We start from the raw sequence: 17670 nt of genomic DNA on the forward strand, positions 1-17670 counted from the left end.
GCCACTCCTAGCTATTGAGCAGTCCAATACCATCAACTCTGGCACATTTTTAGCCACTTTAGCTGGGAGGGAGCTGTATGTCTGTATCATAGTTAGCCACATTTAGAAGCACTTCAAATGAAAACAAAATTTGAAGCAATTTACATGTATATCTGGTCATTTCCTGAGACAAAATTGAAGAACTTGAAAAATACATTGGATTATTTTGGTTCAGGTTGCATGATTGACAAAGTCAAAAAATGCCAACAGTTGCTTTTCTCATAGTCTTCATTCTGACTCGTGTATGCCATTCTTCTGCATAATATGTAATACTATGATCACATTTAATGATGTCTGCCATTATAAATGGCCATCTCTGCAAGAGATGTCACCTAGAGACACAGCTAGTAGTCAGTTTCTAGTTTGATAATGTTGGGTAGCTAGAGGCCTGACCAGTTCTTTCCTTGTTTGCATCGTGTTGAAGACAGGGACTTTGGCCTACAAAGAAGAGGAAAGATGGTAACCTATTGGCGGCCCCTAAGCACCAACAGTTCACATAATATTAAAGAGGCTAACCTTGGCCATTTTTCCCATGCCCTGGAAGAGAAATGAAAGGGAAGCTCATTCCTGCACAAAAATTGCTGTGTACGGGTAGCCGCACAACAATATTCATTTCAGTAGGAGGGTGTCATGACTGATCCACAAAAAAAACCAACCAGATAAAAAGTAGATGTTGCATTTAATTCAGGGAGAAGAGATCCTGTCTCAGTCTTCTCAAGTGAGTGACCAAGAGGGTATAGACAACCAGCAACCCAACGAAGATCCTGTCAAGGTATTTCTAGAGACAAGTGCCTATTGTTTTCATGGGTCCCTGAACATTACTCATTATCAGCAAATCCCTGAGATCTGTTAATAATTTGAGCACTTCAGGCAGAATGGGCCTTGTCCTGTGTCATGAGCAGGATAGGAAGGATAGAGTCAGGTAGATGAATCCTGCAGAGGATGCACAAGTGACTGGGACCAAGCTAATGAAAGTCCAGGGGAACTGAAACTCAGACACTACGTCATTTGCCCAGTCATTTTCCTGGCAAATAGGAGATGAAGAGACTCTAGCTATAGCTTGTCTATTAGATTCAGATTCTCTGCCTATTTGGGATGGGTCTTGAGAGCCAGAACAAAGAAAGTATGGGGGCGCATCCTCTAGGAAATGTGTAAGTTAGAGATGACAAAGATGCCAAAAGATTGAACCACTCCTATCTGTCACCCAGGTCATGATTACTGCCTACATCTTACTTCTGGGGAAACCCATTCCCACACTGGCTCTAGCAGCAACAGCACTAGCAGCTTGTGCCGCATCACCCCTCCACCAGTTTCTTATCCACCTTCCCCATATCTGACCTGGGAGTCCTGGTGCTTGGGACAAGTTCTTTACCCCTCTCCCAGTCCTGGAAGCCACCTCCTCCTTTCACATCAATTCTCCAGCAGTATTTTCAAGCAGTCCTTTCCAGGATGTGGCCTGAGGACCACCTGACAAGGCACCTGCACCTTGAGCCTTACCAACACCTATTCTTCTGCATGATCTGTTCTCTCTAGCACATTATCTTTCCAGCTGCCAGCAGAGGTTCTCAACAGGGTTCCCTTAGAGCATCGTCTGTCCCAGTCAGCACTGCAATGCCTAGTCCTCTGGTCAGAAACAGCAAGAATCTTCTGTGTCCCTTGGAGTCACACACCTTTATGACCAATTCCCTACACAATCCTTGCCACATCCAGTTCCTCCACTGTGGGTCAGTAGCCAGCTTGTATGCCTTGCAGCTGTCTTAGACCCTTCATAGTGCTCCCCAAACAGCTTGAAAATACTGAAGAAAGCTAGTTAGTTAGGGACTGATTTGGGTTACTGCAAGGTGTGCCACTTGAGTGAAAATGCAAGGGATCTTCCAGTGCTCCTTCAGGGCTATACTTACTTGTTGATGGAACAAACGATACACAACAATGGATCAAGTATGAACCATTCACGATTCTATGAAACAGGACTCCATAGGAGTCGAATTTGAGTTCTGTTTTGTGTGAATATTTACATTTCTAGATATTTTAGTAATCATCTAGGAGGACTTGTATTTGATCTATTTATACTTCCCAAGGTCACACCCAACTCTTTCTCTAAATATTTCTTGCCTTTTCCAGGAGAAAGACGTTTCAGGGAGTGAGAGCGAAACTGAACATGATGACAGCAGTGAGGATGATGAAGGGACCTCCCAGTAGAACTCACAGCGTCCCCATGTGTTTACCAGGGAATAGATGCTCGCTGTTCCCCGTTAGAGTCTGCATCTGCCACAGCTGATAGACTCCATGGTTTAGAGGCTGTGTTCTCATAATGGCCTGGGTCCATTCTGAAGCAATAAAGTTAAGATAGCTTCCAGCCAAGTTTGCATAGAATGAAGTTTAGGTGCCTTGATGTTGCTTTTTATCTGAGTTTTATACCTAGGCACTATGAATGTCTAGCCTATGTACATTTCTGTTTGTTCTTGCCTCCAGATTTCCCCAATTGTTTCCCATCTTTACCTTTCAAATTACTGTTTTTCTGCAAAAAAATTACCTTGTTTGTCAATTTATTGAATAACATTGAAATTCCTGCCTTTGGCCATGTGATATCAGTGAGTAGATGACTACAACATAAAGTTTACCTTGGCAGTAGAGCTTGCCATTAGCAGCTCTATGGCCCAGTGGAGTCTGCCAGCTCCTAGGTAAATGTCATTTCCCAGAATTTGGCTGTCAGAAGCATCAATTTGCTACCTACCAGATGTTCTGAAATTACCCCAACCTATTTTTTTTTAATCTGTGAAAATGAAGTAAAAGAACAAGACTTTGATAGAGAGAAAATGGTGGCTGCTCACTCAAGCTATGAGCCTTTTTGCCACCCACTGGGGAAGATGGTTTCTTGGGAGAATGCTAGTCTGCAACAGAATAGGTTCTGTCCCATGTGTTAGATAAGACCCACGTGCAAGTCTCCTTTTGCAAAGCAAAAAGCAGGGTTTGGACACTGCCAGTCTCACAATGGTATGCAAAGTAAATGCATTAAAGATGCTAGGGCACAGACATACTATAGCAATGGAGGCCATATCTGTATATAGATTGATGGAGGAGGTGTCTGAGATTATAATTAACACTGAACACAAGACCTAGTAGAGCACAATACATAAAGAGTCTGCAAAGGAAAATGGATTCAGTAACTTTTGAATTCGCAGACCGTCAGTACAGCAGAACTGAAAAGGAACCAGCTGATGTTGCATAGTGACAATTCCAAAAAACATCTCAGAAGAGCCCATAGAAGAGACTATTGAAGATGCTAAATAGTGACAAGGGTAAGAGGCAAATTATTGCCACGGGTCACAAATCAGCTAGGAGACAGCAAACGGCTTGAAGTGTCAGCACGGCAGAAGGGAGCTATGAGGCTTGATGCTGGTTCCCAAATGACAACTGAGTGATGATAAAGCATCATTTGCAGACACGGTTACTTAGGAGAGGTGGCTGTGAAAGACTTCAGGGAAGAGAGTGGGCAACACGATGGCAAATAAATCCAGCACTGATGGGAGCGCGGGGCACAGGAGCGAGCGCCACTCGGGGCAGGTCACCGCGGGCGACAGGGGCCGCTGCCCGGCGCTGAGCGGGGGAGGTCGGAGGCAGGAAGCGGCTGGTGCCGGTAGCCGCCCCCTGGCCGAAGCTGCTGCTTCGCTTTGCCCCAAGCCGGGCTGGAGGAGGTCTCCCCGCTCCCCCGCCGGGCCCCGCGTGGTGCCCGCTGAACTGCGACCGCGGCTCCATGGGGCCTCTCCCCGCTCCCTCCGTCCCGCACAGCGGCGGGGCGCAGCCGGCACCGCCCGTCCCGGCTGCTGGACCGCGAGGCGAGGCGCTGTGCGCAGGCGCCGGGGCCGAGTCGGTCGCGGCCGCGCGCAGGCGCGGGGCGGTGTCGGTGCGGCCATGTCGGTGCAGGAGGATCCGGTGCAGCGGGAGATTCACCAGGACTGGGCGAACCGCGAGTACATCGAGGTGATCACCAGCTCCATCAAGAAGATCGCGGACTTCCTCAACTCCTTCGGTCAGGGCAGGGCCGGGCCGGGCCAGTGGCCAGTGGGGCGGGGCGGGGCGTGCTGTACTGGGCCGGGCCGGGCGGCTCTGATCGCCGCTTCCTGTGTGCAGACATGTCGTGCCGCTCCCGCCTGGCCACGCTCAATGAGAAGCTGACGGCGCTGGAGCGGAGGATCGAGTACATCGAGGCCCGGGTGAGCGGGGCGGGGCGCGGCGCGGCGCGGCGCGGGGGCCTCCGGCGACACGCAGAGCGGAGACCTGTTGGCTTGTGCCGCCGGGCGGGGGGGCCGCGCTGACCCGCCTGTCCTCTCTCGGCAGGTGACAAAGGGTGAAACTCTGACATAGCCGCGAGAGGCTGGCAGCGAGCCGAGCCGAGCCGAGCCGAGCTGGAGGAGGCCGCAGCTCTGTCCAGAACTGACTGTCTGGCATCTCATTCCTTCATTACTTCTTACTGTCGACAGGATTGTGCTTATTTCTGCTCCACAAGATGCAGCGTCCCTGCCTGGAGCGCCTGTCTCCAGGCTGGACCTCTTGAAATTGGCAAATAGAAAATCAGCATGTGAGTGCAGCTGGTTGATGGCCCCGAACCTCTTCACTGCCCTTTACTTAGCTGTGCCCGCAGAAGTCGCCCACTCGGCGGTTCCAGAGTCCGTCTTGCCAAACATCCGTTTTTGAGAACCAAATGTCTCTTAGGGGTTGAGCAAATGTGGCTCATCATGAGCCGCACCACTGGCAGTTTCAGTTCCCCTTGTAAATCCTCTGCAGCTGCTGGGGCAATTTGTCATAAGCACCTATCCTTCCAGGTCTGCAGGCCAGAGCAGTAGATGTGCAATATGCATGTGTGCTCAGAAAGGGAGGGAGAAGGGTCGTGGGAAGCGGTAGGTGATGTGCCAATTTAAACTTTCTGGACAGGGTGGATTTCAGAGTTTTCTAAGTATTTTGTATTCTTCAGTGTAACCTGGGATGTTTCTTCCATTTGTGTTTCAGTAATAAATCACTTTTGCTTTGTGGGTGTGAGCTGCTGTTATAGCTGCAGTGCATTGTTGGCTGTTAGAGCATGGCTACAAAGTGTCAATAAGGGTCATAAAAGTTAATAGAGAAGTAAGGCTGGAAGGGACCTCAAGAGATCATCCGATCCAGGGTTGGGCAATTATTTCTGCTGGAGGGCCGCTTAACCCGTTTTGGTGAGGCATGGAGGGCTGTGAGGGTAGCCCTCCCCTTGGCAGGTGCCCCACCCCAGTCACCCTCTTGTGACCTTCGCCCATGGAAATCTCTCCCCTTGCTGAGGAAATACTCCTTTTGAGGGGGGAGGTTGCTTGTATATTATGTGAAGGGGGGGTGACTGTGGGGGTGGGGGTATAGGTATGGGATGTGCATGGGGTCTGTGGGACTGCTGGGTGCGTGTGTGGGTATGGTGAGGGGGTGGGGCGGGTGCATGTGTGGGTATGGTGGGGTGCAGGGAAGTGTGGGATGTGTAGTAGGTGTGGGGTGTATGTGTGGTTGAGGTGTTGCATGTTTGGATATGGTGGGGGTCATGGTGTGGGTGTATGGTGGGGTGTGAGGGGGTGTGGGTGCATGTGTGTGGTGTGCATGGGTTTTGGGGGGGGCTTCCCCCCCACCTGTTCTTTGTGATATGGCTCAGCCCAGCCCCTCTGCGGACGTGGGGAGGAGATTGGCACTGCCTGCCTGCCTTGCAGCACACTGAAGCCCCTGTCGGGGGTGAGGGCAGGGAGCCGAGCCTGGCACTGCCGGCTCTCTTAGTCTCTGTCCCACACCTGCCCAGTGGGGCTGCAACTGAGCCTGCACTAGCTTCTGCTGCTGTTGCTTCTGTCTCATATGCCTGCTCAGCATCAACCTCTCTCTTACTCCTGCTGCTTCTCCCAACCTCCTGCCTGTCCTGTGCCTGCCTAGTGGGGCTTTGTGAACTGCTGAGCTCCTTCATGCTCCCCACCCCCTCCATCCACATGCTTTGGTCCTGCTGGTGCCAGGCAGGGAGCAAGCTGCAGGCAGAGCCCACTCCTCTCAATGCTACAATTTCCGCTCCCCGCCTGCTGCTGGCTGCACTGCAGCAGGGACCAGAGAAGGAGTTGCTGGAGGCTAGGGGAGCCCAGGAGTTCCCTGGGCAGCTGCAGCCCTGCTCAGAAGCTGTGCCTGCTGGAGGAGGGCCTGGCACCCTCCAGCAAGGGAGGTTCATAGCGCAGCACATGCTGCCCTAGGCAAGACGGGGCCCCATGCAGATTGTGGCAGGGGCAGCCATGGGTGGGACCAAATACAATTAATTGGTGGGTGCCTGCCACTGGGCTGGATCCAATCAGTTGGTGAGCTGTATTTTGCCCAACCCATCCTGATCTAATCTAACCAGGGAGTAAACCTGCAGCCTTGGTGTTACTGGCACCACTCTAGCCAAATGAGCTACACAGCCCTGATTTTCTCAGATTAAAACAAGTATCTTTTTTCCTAAAACCAGCTGGTGGAGGCTGGGGTATGCATTATCTGCAAGAAATTCCGATCCCTGTTGGTCTTTAAATTTGGGGCAGTGAAATGGTGGCAGTATTAATTGTTGTGGCTCTAGAAGCTGCAGCAATTAACGCCACTGCTCCCCTGGTGCCAAATTTTCAGATCCCAGATGGATGACATATCCCTGCATGCTGGAGCAGGTTGGTCTGCAGCCCTGAACCTAATGTGTAGGGTGAGTCTGTGCACTCCATCCAGTGCATGAGACTAGTAGCAGACTCAGCTCCATAGCTGCTGCTGCTCAGTTATTTACGGTACGACAAGGCAAAATCTTTCTTCCTTCATGCTGCCTTCCATAAACAAGGTGTGTATCATATTCCAGGGCATCTTATATGGGCAAAAATGTGGTGGTACATCCAGTTTTCTTTTGCTTTTTCCTTCCCCAACTCCCAACCCTGTGGACATCACTCACATATTTATCCCTCTACTAAAACAGTGGATGATGAAATAGTTGGCACCACAGTGTTGTGAGTGGGATGTATGATTATAACCTGATCCTGTTGACGGGGACATTTACCACCCTGAGTCATGCTGTCAGGTTCTCTGCTGACAGCACAGTGAAACTTAAGAATGTAAGACAGGAAAGAGTCTCTTGGGCCCTTAGGTCTAATCATCTGCAGAGGTGCCATCATTTACCTGAGGATATCCTAAAATTGCCAATTCAAACTCTCACACAAATACAAGGCACAATATCTGAAAAACCAAAATCCTCCTATTGTGTGCTATAGGTAAAAGCACTGACAGGGAGTTCCAACTATGTTTCATACCGCATTCGTAAAAATGGCTGCTGCATATAAACAGCAGCTCTTTGTCATGTCATAAAAGGATTCAGAACTAGTGTTAAAGGATTGACACAACAACTTGTTTGATAAGACTGAAAGGCTTTATTTACCACAAGTATTCACTGTTAAACGACCCTAAAGCAAAGCAAAGTCCAGTATTTGGCTGTAAAAGTGATAGTATCTCATCCTCACAGGCAAAAGACGCAGTCTGTTTCTTGACAGCCTCTCAAGTGTGATAACCTGAAGATGAGCTGGGTGCAGCAGCAGTCCTTGTCAGAAGGATCTTTCATTCTTGAAGCAGGTGCACTGTTAGCTGTTTCGTTCCTCTTTTATACCTTTAGCTCAGCATCTTCCAAGCATTCTTGTGGCTGTGTAAATCAAGACAGTGTCCCAGGCAGTAATTTAAGAAAATCCTGTTAATCAAACTGTCCATTATTGGTTATCAGAAAGTCCCAATTTTGATTGAATTACCTTCATCAGTATACAGAGGTTATCCATTTATACTAAGTTGGAACATATCAAGAAATTGATTTAACAGCCAGGAAAAACTCAAGGTTTTTGAGGAATCATCCTTGGAAGATCAAGGGAACCACTGTGGCAAAACAAGAGTATATCAAGACGAGACACCCATCAAAGTCTGTATGGAAAATGTATCTTTTTGCACATAAACACAAGTTAATTGCACAGAAATATTTACTGTACTAATTAATCAAGGATAGACATTTCACACAGTTACATACTGGACAAATATACGCCTGCTTAAAATCATAATCAATGTAGTAAGATAAGCTGAAAGTGATGCCTCATTATTTCTTTTCAGAAGGTCCAGCCACAAAACTTGCATCCTCTTGCACTATGCAGTTGTCATCAATATTTTGTATTTTAACTTTTGTGAGTAGGCCTAGTTAACTTTGAGTTTCACAGTCATCGCCCTTGCGGTGCTCTCTGGACTCCCTTTCTCTCCTCAATATTGCTGAGTCCTTGCTGCTAGTTCTGGTTCCTGATTCCTGGGCTGAGTTTTCCTGTCTACTTCCTGACAGTTAGCTCCCTGTTCCTTCTACCTAGCTTCCGCCCAAATTGTGTGACTGGCCTGAGGCTGTGCCCTACTCTTTCCTGAACCTTTGGTTTGACTCTTAGCTCTTGGCCTTTGAGCCTTATGACCTTTGACTCCCCAGTCTGTGACTTTACCTCCTGAACCTTGACCACCACGCTTCACACCTGGGTCATGCCCGTGACAGGTTGCAGGTCCCAAAATAATAGTATTTGCTGCAAAGCAGATCCTGTTCCCCATGATGGGCCCCTTGTCAATTGGGTTTTACTGAGAGGCTTCAATGGCAGCCTGAAGTGCTTTGCAGACCAACCTGTGAGCCTAAGTGCTTTGTTGGCTGCTCTGGGAAGTTTTGCGGGGGTGGGGGTGGCAATCAATGCCACATTCTATTTGCTTCATGTCACCAGATCTACCCCACCCTGCATGTGGGCCTCATGATCCATCACTTTATTGATAATGCCCTGAAATGGGGTTGTCCAGTGCTGAGAGACTGGACAAGTCCCCTTCTGGATTACTAAGAGGGGGTTTAGCAAAGCTATAGCAGCAATACTTGACACCGTCTGGACCGAGCTGTCAGAGGTAGCCCTGCAAGACCTAAAGCAGAGCTGCCCATCTGTCATCCACAACCTGGCTGGTTTCCCATGTCCAGCCACAGATCCTCGCTGGAATGTAGCTGTCTGTTTTTCAGGCACCCATCCTGGCATTTCTGTACTAAGTAAAAGGTCTTGAATAAGAAACTGGCTTTTAGACTGGGATTATGGGTGGAGATCCTTTTTGGTTCACCCCACGCCATGCCTCTGCACCCCTGGGGGACACTCCTGGACATTTCTGACTGGAGTCTTGCCTGGCCCAAAGCGTAGATTGTGTGTGCCAGGCTGCCTACTGACAGCCCTCCAGCCACTGTGCTAAGGGCTTGAATAAGAAACTGGGTTTTGGGCTGTGATTACAGATGGAAATCCTTTTTGGCCACCCCGCAACATGCCTCTGTGCCTCCAGGGGACTCTTCTGGAGATCCCTGACCAGAGTCTTGCCCAGTCCATAATGAGGTTTGGCTGTGTGAGGCTCCCAACTGACAGCCCCCCATACCCACTGTATTAAGCGCAATGGCTCAAATAAAGAACTGGTTTTACTGGTTTTGGTCTGAGATTACAGTTGAAAATCCTTTCTGGGCCACCATGCCTCTGTGCCACTGGGGGACTCTCCAGGACATCCCTGACCAGAGACTTGTCTGGCCTAAAGTGTGGTTTGTGCATTGCAGGCTCCAACTGACAGCCCCCGCCCCAGCCAATGTATTAAGCAAATGGGCTCAAATGAGGACTTGGCTTTTGGGCTTGGATTACAGATGGAAATCCTTTTTAGGCCACCCCACACCATAACTCTGTATCACTGGGGGACTCACCTGGAGATCTCTGACCAGAGTCTTGCCCAGCCCAAAGCACAGTTTATGTGTGCCAGGCTGCCAACTGACAGGCCTCCCCCCCCAGCCATTGTACTAAGTAGATGGGTTCAAATATTGAACTGGCTTTTGGGATGGGATTACAGCTGGAACTCCTTTTTGGCCACCCCACATTGTGCCTCTGTGCCACTGGGGGGACTCTCACAGAGGACCCTGAGCATAGTTCTGCCCGGCCCAAACCGTGATTTGTTTGTGCCAGGTTGCCAACTGACTCCCCAGTGGCGACACGTAGGGGTTGCACAGGGGTGCACGTGCACCCCCTGAGAGCACTGGTGCACCCCCTAACAGTAGCATTCCTGGGCGGGGGGAGGGGCAGGTGAGAGTGCTGATGCGCCTCCTGAGAGCACTGACCTGGGAATGCGCCAGGAGAAGCGGTCCCCCCACAGCTGATCCCGCCAATCTGGAAGTGCCTGTGGTGTGCTGCTACCAGTTGTGGGTTAGCAGGATCAGTGGGGACTCCCCTCTCCAGTCGGTGGGATCAGCCACAGGGGGACTTGCCCCCCCCCCAGTAGGCAGGATTGACTGCAAGGAGACCCTCTCCCCCAGCCTGCGGGATTGGCCACAGGGGAAGTCCCCCCACCCTGGTTGCTGATGTTCTTGCTGGGGGGGAGGGGGGCAAGTGCCCCCCCAACTCAGGAGGCACCAGTGACCCACATGACTCCCTAGCTCCATATGCTATTTACATTGCTACCAATAAGGAGCCACCTTTTGGCTGGGATCACAGGGCAAAACCCTCTTGGAATCATCTCAAAACACATCCCCACTACCAAGGAAGCTTTCTGAAGAAATCTGGGCTGGTCCTTTCTAGACCCAAGGCTCGGTTTTTGAATGTGAGTCTGCCACTTGACACCCAACTTGTAAGATCTGTATGCTGCTGTTCTGCCAGGCACTGGATGGCAGGAAGAATGGTTGCATACAAATACAGGGATCTTTCACCAGCTTTTCAAATTGACCTCCAGCTGCCACCCAGAAACATGGTAAAGTAACTTATAATTGGGTGTTGTAATTTAAAGAAATCTGCTCACTCACTAACAAATATTAAAACAAGTTTATTACAAGGAAAAAGGGGAACAATGGCACAACCTAAGCAAAACCGTAATGATTCACCTTTAACTGTAGCTTAAAACTGATCACAGTCATAGTCATGGCAAACCAACCTGGGGAGCTACCTCTTAGCCCAGTATCTTGGATTCTTCCACCTGCACTAGCTTAGAAAGTTGTAGTTAGAGAGGACCACCCCAGAGGCTCTGTTTCTCCCTATTGCCAGGGGTTCATAGAATTACAGAATCATAAAGAGGTAGGGCTAGAAGGGACCCTCGGAGGTCGCCTAGTCCAACACCCTGCCTGAGGCAGAATCACCGCTATCCAAACCACCCTAACTAACCATACAACATAGACCTAACACCCAAACCTGCCACAAGTAAAGCAAGGGAACTACAGCAGCCACTGTCCTGCGTTTATGAAATGTTATTGATATATGTTGCAGAGATTCCCAGAAGAGGGCCATGCCCCCTAGACAAAAGAAGGCAAAACCCCCACAGTCCATATGCCAATCTGGTCATGGGATAAAATTCCTTCCTGACCCCAAACATGGCAATCAGTCTGATCCTGAGTGAAGGGCAAGATCTGCCAGCCAGGATCCTCTGCCTCTGCTCCTAGCAGGAGAATAGGCATACTCCAGTTCAAGTCTCCAGCCTTAGTTGTAGCAGAACTCAGTGCCTTTGAAGAAGGTTTGAAAACACCCTGACACATGTAGACATAGCGATGCCTGACATCCCTGACCAATAGCTGTCAACCTCTTCTTGACACTTCAAAAGATGGGGAGTCCACAACTTTCCTGCCTCACTATTCTCACAGTGAAGTTTTTCTGGATATACAATCTAAATTTATTTTGCTGCAACTTCATGTCATTGGTCTGTGTCCTCCTGTCTGCAAGGGTTGCTGCCCTTCTACCACCTATGACAGCCAAAGTAGCAAGGGCTGGCTAGTGAGGCTCACACAGGAGCTACTATGACTTGAAGCTGGAGAGTGTTGCTAGGGTTCAATGCTAGGATGTGCTGTTGTGGATGCCACCTCCAGGGGTCTCTGTTGCTCTGCTGGGGGTCTCTGTCGCTCCTCTATGCCACTGGGACCCTCTGCTGCTCCACACCACTGGGGTCTCCGCTGCTCTTCCATGGTGCCATGGCGTGTCCGTTGCTGCACCAGGGGTTTCCGTTGCTCTGCTGAGGTGTCCACCACTCCACACTGCTGGAAGTCTCTGCCACTCCTCCACACTGCTGGGGGTTTCTGCCACTCCATGCTGCTGAGGGGGTCTCCACTACTCCTCCACGGTGCCAGGGGGGATCTGTTGCTCCACCAGACGTCCCTGTTGCTCCACTGGGGGTCTCTTCTGCTCCATGCCCCTGAGGGTGTCTGCCATTCCTCCACACTACTCTGGGGTCTCCGCCACTCTGCTGGGGGACTCTGTTGCTCCACTGGGGATCTCTGCTGTGCCTCATACCACTGGGAGTCTCCGCTGCTCCACAGGGGGTCTCTGTCACTGGGGGAATCCATCACTCCTCTGTCCTGCCAGGGGTTTCTGCTTGTCCTCTTCAGGTTGCCATGGAACCCCAGATCTTTTACATCCTGCCCCTGTATCAGTGGTAGGCTCTGGGATTTTTTCAGCTATTTTTACTATTGTGCTATAGCAGAGTATCAAGTAGACCCACTACAGAGTACTGTACTCAGAAGCACTTTTAATCTGAGGAGTTCATTGAAAACATGCAGAGAGTGACTCCTGTCTGGAATCTTTTCCTTTTGCCCACCCACACCTGTGTTTTTCATCAAAACTATGGCGACTCTGATGTGGGTTAAAAAGCCCAATCTACCTCTTCCTCTGCTAAGGGGAAGACTAATACCCACCTCTAAGATGCGCTTCTGCACCAAGCTACTGGCACCCTAGAGGTTGCCAGGTTATTTAACCACCACCCAGCACTCAGTGTTAACAGTCACAGGTAGTACCGTTTACTGTAGGTTACAGTAACAGGTGAATCTAACCTGACCTGCTTTAGTACCAGTACAGTGTTCTTAATTCCCTGACAGTGAGGCTTTGGTATGTATTTAAATATCTGTGTGTATCTTTACAGATGTCCTTATTGTTTCTAAGACATTTGTACAGCAACAACATGGCTTGGTACACTTTCCTTCCGAAGAGCTTTGGAGAACTCTTTTTAGGTTGCTGGTGTATCTCCACATCCTACCCTTTTTAATTCTAATCCCATCACAGTAATGCCAGCTCTCAGTATCACCAAATCTGTGGAAACATACAAAATGCTTGCCAGTACTGTATGTTACCTCAACCACTTGGGACCTGCAATGACAAAACCTTTCTTTTACTGAACTCTGAGAAATTTGCACGTCTAGTGTTTTCTGTCGAGCTAATTGGGACTAGTGACATGTTTTAACTAGTAACTTACCATCTACTTAAATACAGAAGACCTAAATACAAGATACAAGAAAGGGATTTGGGGGGGCAGGGGTCAGGGAACAGGGTACTGCCATCTCTGAAAAGCTAGTGAATGGCATTTGAGAAGGCATGGTTTGGTAGTTTGATATATAGGTATGCATGTAGTTTTATTTCAGTTTACTTACTTTCATCATGGCTACAACATATTCTTATACTACCAAATTACTTAATGTCACACAGAAATCTCTGATGGAAAGAACCAAGGATCACATTTTTCAATGAGCCAGATTCACTGCAAATGTGAATAAGATGCATGGTTTTTCATTAATGAACAGTTGTTTACACTTAGAAGGAAATAATATTTACCAAGTACCTGTTGATAATTCTTGCTGAAGTTGGTGCTGCAAGGCAGGGACATACATTAAGGGTGCAGCTGCAACAATAAAATACTTTTATACATTTGTGTGTTTCAAGGCTGGAAGGCATTACTACGTCATCTTCTCTGAACTCTTCTATAACACTATATCATTTCTAAAAATAAATGTAGGGTTTTGCATAAAGATGGGCATAGCATTGTTGACTGTTTGGCACTTCAGAAAACCACAGGGAAATAAAGGGGAACCAATAAATCAGATTACTTCCATAAATCAGCTTTACAGACAGTGTGGGCATGTCTACACATGCATTTGATCCAAAATCAGTTTACTTGCAAGTAAACTACTCATCCTGGGCAGGCATTTACACCTGGAGGGATGTGGGAGCAGATTTGCTGATCCTAGCAGCAAATTGTTGCCATTTCCTGTGGCCCTGAAATGGCCCCTGCCACCACCAGGGGGAGCACAAAGCTGTGGCTGCAGATGCCAGCAGCCAGCAGCCATATTGAAAAGACAGTCCCACTCTCTGCTCCTAGCCAGCCACTTCCCTGGCCAGGAGCACCATGCACAGTGCAGGGGCAACATGAGGCAGCTCTCTCCTTGCTGCCCTTGCCTTCTCATGCCATGGCTGCTGACCATTGTGCTGCCCCTGCTGGCCCACTGCACTGGCCAACGGCTGGCTCATGGCTGTCTGGGCTGTACCAGCTCCCCCACAAGCAGTGTCCACCTGCCCAGTCAAACCGCAGTCCTGGGGCTGCTGCTGCTGCACAGCTGCCACCTTGTTCTTGTCCTGCTGGCTGGACCCCAGCAGGGATGCCACAATGGGCTGCTGGATGCCACCACTGGGGCTGCCCTCACCCTCCTGGGCTTAGAGCCCCACCACCTCTGGGCCCACTGGGCCAGCCAGGACTGGTGGCTATACATTGTCCAGCAGACTTGGGAAAATGAGCAGTGGCTGGGGGCATTCTGCATGACCCAGGCCATCTTCCTGGACCTCCTGGTGCAGCTCCTCCTGCATCTGGAGTGGCAAGAAACTGTTTGTGGCGGCCCCTCCCTGCACCCACCTGGCTGGCCCCTGCCCTGCTGAAACTGGCCACACCCACCTGCCTCCACTATGTGGGCCATCTCTTTGGCTTGGGCAAGGCCACTACTGTGGAGGCTGTCCTGCAGGTGTGAGGCACCTTCCAGGACAGGTTGGGCCACATAGTGCTATGTGTGCACGACCCCCTGGCAGTGGTGATGGGGTTCTATGCCCTCGGATTCCTGCAATACATCAGGGTCCTGGACAGGATCCATATCCCTCTCACCTACTCACCCCACAGTGACTGCCCTTCCTGCAGTCGGAGGGATTTTACTCTCTTGTGCTCCAGGCTGTTGTCGACCACTGCGCTGCCTTCGCCAATGTGAGTGCCAGCTGGATGTGCAGTGCCCATGTTGCCCACATATTCTGTAACTCCGCCCTACCAGGCCTGATGCAGAGAAGCCACTTCACACCAGGGCTGCCGGACCTGCAGCTGGGCATTGTGGTGGTCCTGCCCCATCTCATCAGCAGGGATCCTGGTAAAAAATTGCGAATTTTCTGATAAAAACCTCAAAATCCATTAATAAAATTAAAGGCACTCCCCACAGGCCTCCCATCCACAGCCCTGCTGGTGCCCCTTACTCTCCCCACAACAGCCTCCCAGACCCACAGACACAGATGTGCAGGCACACACGCAGGCAAAGACACACACATACAGGCACAGACACAGGCACAAACACACATGCAGGCACAGACAGACATGCAGACACATACGCAGGGACAGACACACACAGAGGCACAGACACACACATGCAGGCACAGACAGACATGCAGACACATAAGCAGGGACAGACACACACACACACAGGCACAGACACACGCAGGCCCAGACACACAGGCACAGATGCACACAGATACACACATGCAGGCACAGACATACAACAGATAAGTGTGTGTGGGCGGAAGGGGGTAGGGTGAGGGAAAGGGAAGGTGTTGGGGGGCCAGATCGAGAATGGAGGGGGAGAATGGGGGCGATACGTGCAGGTGAGCAGTTGAGCAGGGATGGAGCGCACCCTGGGGTGCGGCAGCAGCATCTGTCTTGGCACCTTCCCGTACTTTTCTTTTTACCAGGCAAGGGGCATGACGGGCACCACTGGCCCGACGCACCACACTACAGTGCCTCCCCACTGCCCATCTCAGCTCACTCTCTGTGCCCACTCCCAGGAGCAGGACTGTGGGGCCAAGGGCAGTGGTGTCCTTCTGCAGGCCACACACAGGCCACCTGGGTGGATGGGGGGGGGGAGGGGCGGAGATTCGCATGCAGCAGCTGCCACCGCATCACACTGCTACCGCTGCTGCCATGCCCTGTGCTGCTTGCCTGTGGCTGGTAGCACATCCAGTTCTGTGGGCAAGCAGCACAGCAGCAGCAGTGGCGGTGGTGGTGTGATGTGGCTGTGGCCACTGCATGCAAAGCTTCCCCTTGCCCCGGCTGCCTGGCCAGGCGGTGTATGCGTGGCCCCTAAAGGGGCACTGCTGCCCTCACCCCCCGGCCCTGCTCCTGGGAATGAGCACAGAGAGCAACCTGAGGTGGGGGGTAGGGAGGTGCTGCAGTGTGGTGCATGGGGCCGGCAGCACCCAGCGCACTCCTCCCTCTCCCCCTCTCCCTGTAAAGCAAAATATAGGAAGGCACCAATGGAGACACCACTACCATGCCCTGGGGTGCGCTCCATCCCCGCCCACCTGCCGGCCCCCACATACCCCCTACAGCCTTTCTAAGTACCCCTGTGGGTATGCATACCCCCAGCTGACAACCCATATCCTAAATCCAGAGAGAATAACCTGGCTCCTGCATGAAGCCAGAGAAATTCCTGAGGAAAGTTGGCTGTGGGCTGTGGGAGGGGAAGGTGTTGGGGAAGGCCCCACATGGACTGCTCAGCTGCCCGGCAGCGCATATACTGACAGCAGTGCACTGTGTGGCTTCCCTGAAGGTCTGGTATCATGCTGCTCTGGGTCCACTCCATGTGGGGCTTTCCCCAACATCTCCCTCTCCCTCAGCCCCCAGCCAGCTTCTCCCCAGCCCTGCCCAGCAACCCCCAAGCCCCACTTACCTTACAGGCTTCAGAAAGAACACTGACCCTGAGGCAAGCCTGGGGTGAGTGAGAGCTTCAGACCCTGACCTTCCCTCTCTCTCTCCCCCTCCAGGCAGGGTTGGGGGTTTCCCGCCCTTTTTGCAGTCAGCTTTTGCACGCTGGAATTCTGCCAGCCTGCAGAGCTCTTTGCAAAAGTGGGGAATCCACGGGTTTCTCTGCTAAAAGCTAAAATCTGTTTTTTCTTTGATAAAAACAGGAAATCCATGGTTTTCTCTGTTTTTCCATGAGAAATGAAAAACCTGGATCCCTGCTTTTCAGGGACCCCACCTACCTGCTCCTGCCGTGGCTCATGTGGCCCTACACTGGCCAACTGGACTCCTGCCAGGCTCACTTTAACTGGTGCCTGGGCAAGACCCATGCCCTGGTTAAATGGACCTTCGTCCAACTCAAGAGATGCTGGTGCACCCTCACTGCCCTCCTCACGTTCACCAAGGACAACATCCCCTGGGTTATTGTTACAACCTGCATGCTGCATAGCATCTGTGAGGCCTGGGGGCAGCTGTTTTATGAGGCCTGGGTGGAGGTGGCATGGTGGGCAATGGATGTCTGGCAGCAGGAAAACCAGCTGCGGTGGCAGCAATAGCAGCAGGGTCCCACCACCAAAGCCCCAGGTGAGCTGCACACCCACCAGTGGGGGCCAGGGCATTGGGTGCAAGAAGTGCTGACCAACCCCCTTTCTGCACTCTCTGCTGTAGCCCATCTGGACAGTTGACCACAGACCCACCCACCCCAGCATCACAGTCACTGCAGATATGTCTCAAAACAACAGTTTTTATACCCCTGAAATCAAACAGACCCACAACAAACAGACACCTTCTCCA

At 50.9% G+C, this 17670-nt stretch overlaps 3 protein-coding genes across 6 annotated transcripts in view; 2 read left to right on the top strand and 1 right to left on the bottom strand.

The window, feature by feature from the left end:
• Positions 1–2416, top strand: part of FANCD2 (FA complementation group D2) — a 170659-nt gene extending 168243 nt beyond the window's left edge. For all 3 annotated transcript variants that reach the window (XM_090021350.1, XM_090021352.1, XM_090021351.1), the window contains exons 43-44: positions 728–811; positions 2161–2416. In XM_090021350.1, coding sequence (XP_089877476.1) covers positions 728–811; positions 2161–2238 — 162 coding nt within the window. In that variant the 3' untranslated portion in view covers positions 2239–2416. The remainder of the gene's footprint in view (positions 1–727; positions 812–2160) is intronic.
• A 1471-nt stretch (positions 2417–3887) lies between these two features.
• Positions 3888–5076, top strand: BRK1 (BRICK1 subunit of SCAR/WAVE actin nucleating complex). The gene is made up of 3 exons (XM_090021359.1): positions 3888–4069; positions 4171–4253; positions 4378–5076. The coding sequence occupies exons 1-3, from the start codon at positions 3952–3954 to the stop codon at positions 4402–4404; spliced, it is 228 nt and encodes a 75-aa protein (XP_089877485.1). The 5' UTR covers positions 3888–3951; the 3' UTR covers positions 4405–5076.
• A 141-nt stretch (positions 5077–5217) lies between these two features.
• The window catches only part of DUSP7 (dual specificity phosphatase 7), a 75146-nt gene continuing 62693 nt past the window's right edge, over positions 5218–17670 (bottom strand). Inside the window, exons 4-6 of one of the 2 annotated variants that reach the window (XR_016438434.1) lie at positions 14994–15235; positions 13671–13737; positions 5218–7947 (exon numbers count right to left, since the gene is read on the bottom strand). Coding sequence is in view for 1 of the 2 variants with exons in the window: in XM_090021355.1 (XP_089877481.1) it covers positions 15139–15235 (97 nt within the window). In the remaining variant the exon portion in view is untranslated. Of the gene's footprint in view, positions 7948–13670; positions 15236–17670 lie in introns of those variants that run through there. The other variant, XM_090021355.1, reaches the window with a different exon arrangement.

The sequence above is a fragment of the Crocodylus siamensis genome, chromosome 11 (assembly GCF_052110815.1).
Source record: "Crocodylus siamensis isolate JL-2025a chromosome 11, ASM5211081v1, whole genome shotgun sequence".
Taxonomy (NCBI): domain Eukaryota; kingdom Metazoa; phylum Chordata; order Crocodylia; family Crocodylidae; genus Crocodylus; species Crocodylus siamensis.

What these genes read in the sequence shown, in the direction of transcription:
- BRK1 (XM_090021359.1), top strand. Translation starts at nt 3,952, where the DNA reads ATGTCGGTGCAGGAGGATCCGGTGCAGCGGGAGATTCACCAGGACTGG. An exon ending in GGACTTCCTCAACTCCTTCG is followed by an intron (nt 4,070 to 4,170) that starts GTCAGGGCAGGG and finishes TCCTGTGTGCAG; the next exon opens with ACATGTCGTGCCGCTCCCGC. An exon ending in TCGAGTACATCGAGGCCCGG is followed by an intron (nt 4,254 to 4,377) that starts GTGAGCGGGGCG and finishes CTCTCTCGGCAG; the next exon opens with GTGACAAAGGGTGAAACTCT.